The sequence below is a fragment of the Penaeus monodon genome, chromosome 33 (genome assembly GCF_015228065.2).
Source record: "Penaeus monodon isolate SGIC_2016 chromosome 33, NSTDA_Pmon_1, whole genome shotgun sequence".
Lineage (NCBI taxonomy): Eukaryota > Metazoa > Arthropoda > Malacostraca > Decapoda > Penaeidae > Penaeus > Penaeus monodon.
In genome coordinates, this window is record NC_051418.1 from 16,732,120 (window position 1) to 16,733,599 (window position 1,480).

Below are 1,480 nucleotides of genomic sequence, written 5' to 3' on the forward strand. Positions count from 1 at the left end.
TGAACTAATCCGTCTCCCCTTTAGACTTTTAAGCACGCCCACTTGACCAGACAAATCTTTCATGTAAACAAGGTCCTCCCTTCTGACACACTCCCGCTCCAACAGGTGAGCCCAGCGACCTTAAAGTAGGTCTGTCGATATCTTCTCTACTGATTGTTAGCTTGTTTTATTCTCTTTTTCTGCATTCCGACATTTCGCATTACAGATTTCGCAATGAAGTGACGAATATTCTAGCTAAATGGAATCGTTGTAGTTTCTTTGGCTTCTTTCCTGATTTGCATTCCTTAGCTGATGACGCCGGTAGCATATGGAACGCGGTATTGCTACCCTGTCACATTTAACCATCATGAGTCGAGGTAATTACTGGAAAGCCTTTGAATCAACCGAGGAATCGAGATTTTACACGTGAAGCTTTAAGTCATCGTGTGTGACGATACTGTTAGGTTTACTCTTGACTATAAACAATGGAAACCAAGAGTAAACATTTATCTCTGAGACCTGTGCAAAAGCGGTTTACAATATTAAAGTTGGACTCAAAACATTCGTTGACTCTCGGGTACATGAGACTTACCGGCTGGCAAGTTCTGAAATTGTCTGCCTTGGTCCTGAGATCGATGAATCCAACAACCAGTAGGAGGAAGAACCTCATGGTGACTCCCCGCTGCATTACGCTACTCACACCCTTACAAACTGCTCAACTTCGCCTTCGTTCTTGCGAGCAGCCTGAGACCATTCCGAACTTCACTTGTTCTACTCGCACACTGACTGTGACATCGTTATCAGCTGTCCTCTAGTTCACTGCCCGACCTGTGAAAGGTTTATCTCTATGTTCTGATAGATTTAATCTTATTTCCTTTATCCAGAAGCTTCGCATTCACTAAGGTTCTGAAGCAATACACATAGTAATCTACCAGATTTGTTTGTCAGTCAGACTTCCAGACGATTTACACGACTATTCGGCAACCATTTTAATGCGCACGCGCCGTGGTGCATCCTCGCGCCCCCAGATCGATGATAGCTGTAAGAACACGGCCTGCTTGCGTGCTCTATTAACTACTTCTGTTATACAACCTTGGTAGGTCAAACGAGTTTCCTTGCGTAGAAGGATGAGGGATCTAAATAAAGGGATCTTTCACCTGTCCACGTTTTTTACAAGATTCCTCAGTTGCGCTCTTAATTTATCCGTCACGTCTGGAAAATCGGGAATGCATTTCTTCTCTCTCTCACTCTTCATCAGCAAGTTAAAACTGTATTAAGTAGTCTTTATGTCAGCGGGAAAGGGAGAAAAATATATGGCAGAAGTTAGGCTGAGCTTCCAGCACAGAGAAAAGTTCAAGGAGTTGCTGAAACGTCGACTTTCAAAAGTTTGGCCGACTGACTAGAAGCAAATAGCGAAAATATGTTTACTAAGCCTGCTGGTTTTCATTATTAACCTGAACCTTCCATGTTATGAGGACGCACACCCATGGACTGTATCAAA

At 43.2% G+C, this 1,480-nt stretch overlaps 1 protein-coding gene across 1 annotated transcript in view; it reads right to left on the reverse strand.

The window, feature by feature from the left end:
• The window catches only part of LOC119594094 (endosome/lysosome-associated apoptosis and autophagy regulator family member 2-like), a 20,119-nt gene extending 19,143 nt beyond the window's left edge, over positions 1-976 (reverse strand). Inside the window, exon 1 of the mRNA XM_037943149.1 lies at positions 572-976. Within this exon, the coding sequence (XP_037799077.1) occupies positions 572-667 (96 nt within the window). The 5' untranslated portion in view covers positions 668-976. The remainder of the gene's footprint in view (positions 1-571) is intronic.
• Between the last annotated feature and the right edge of the window lie 504 nt (positions 977-1,480).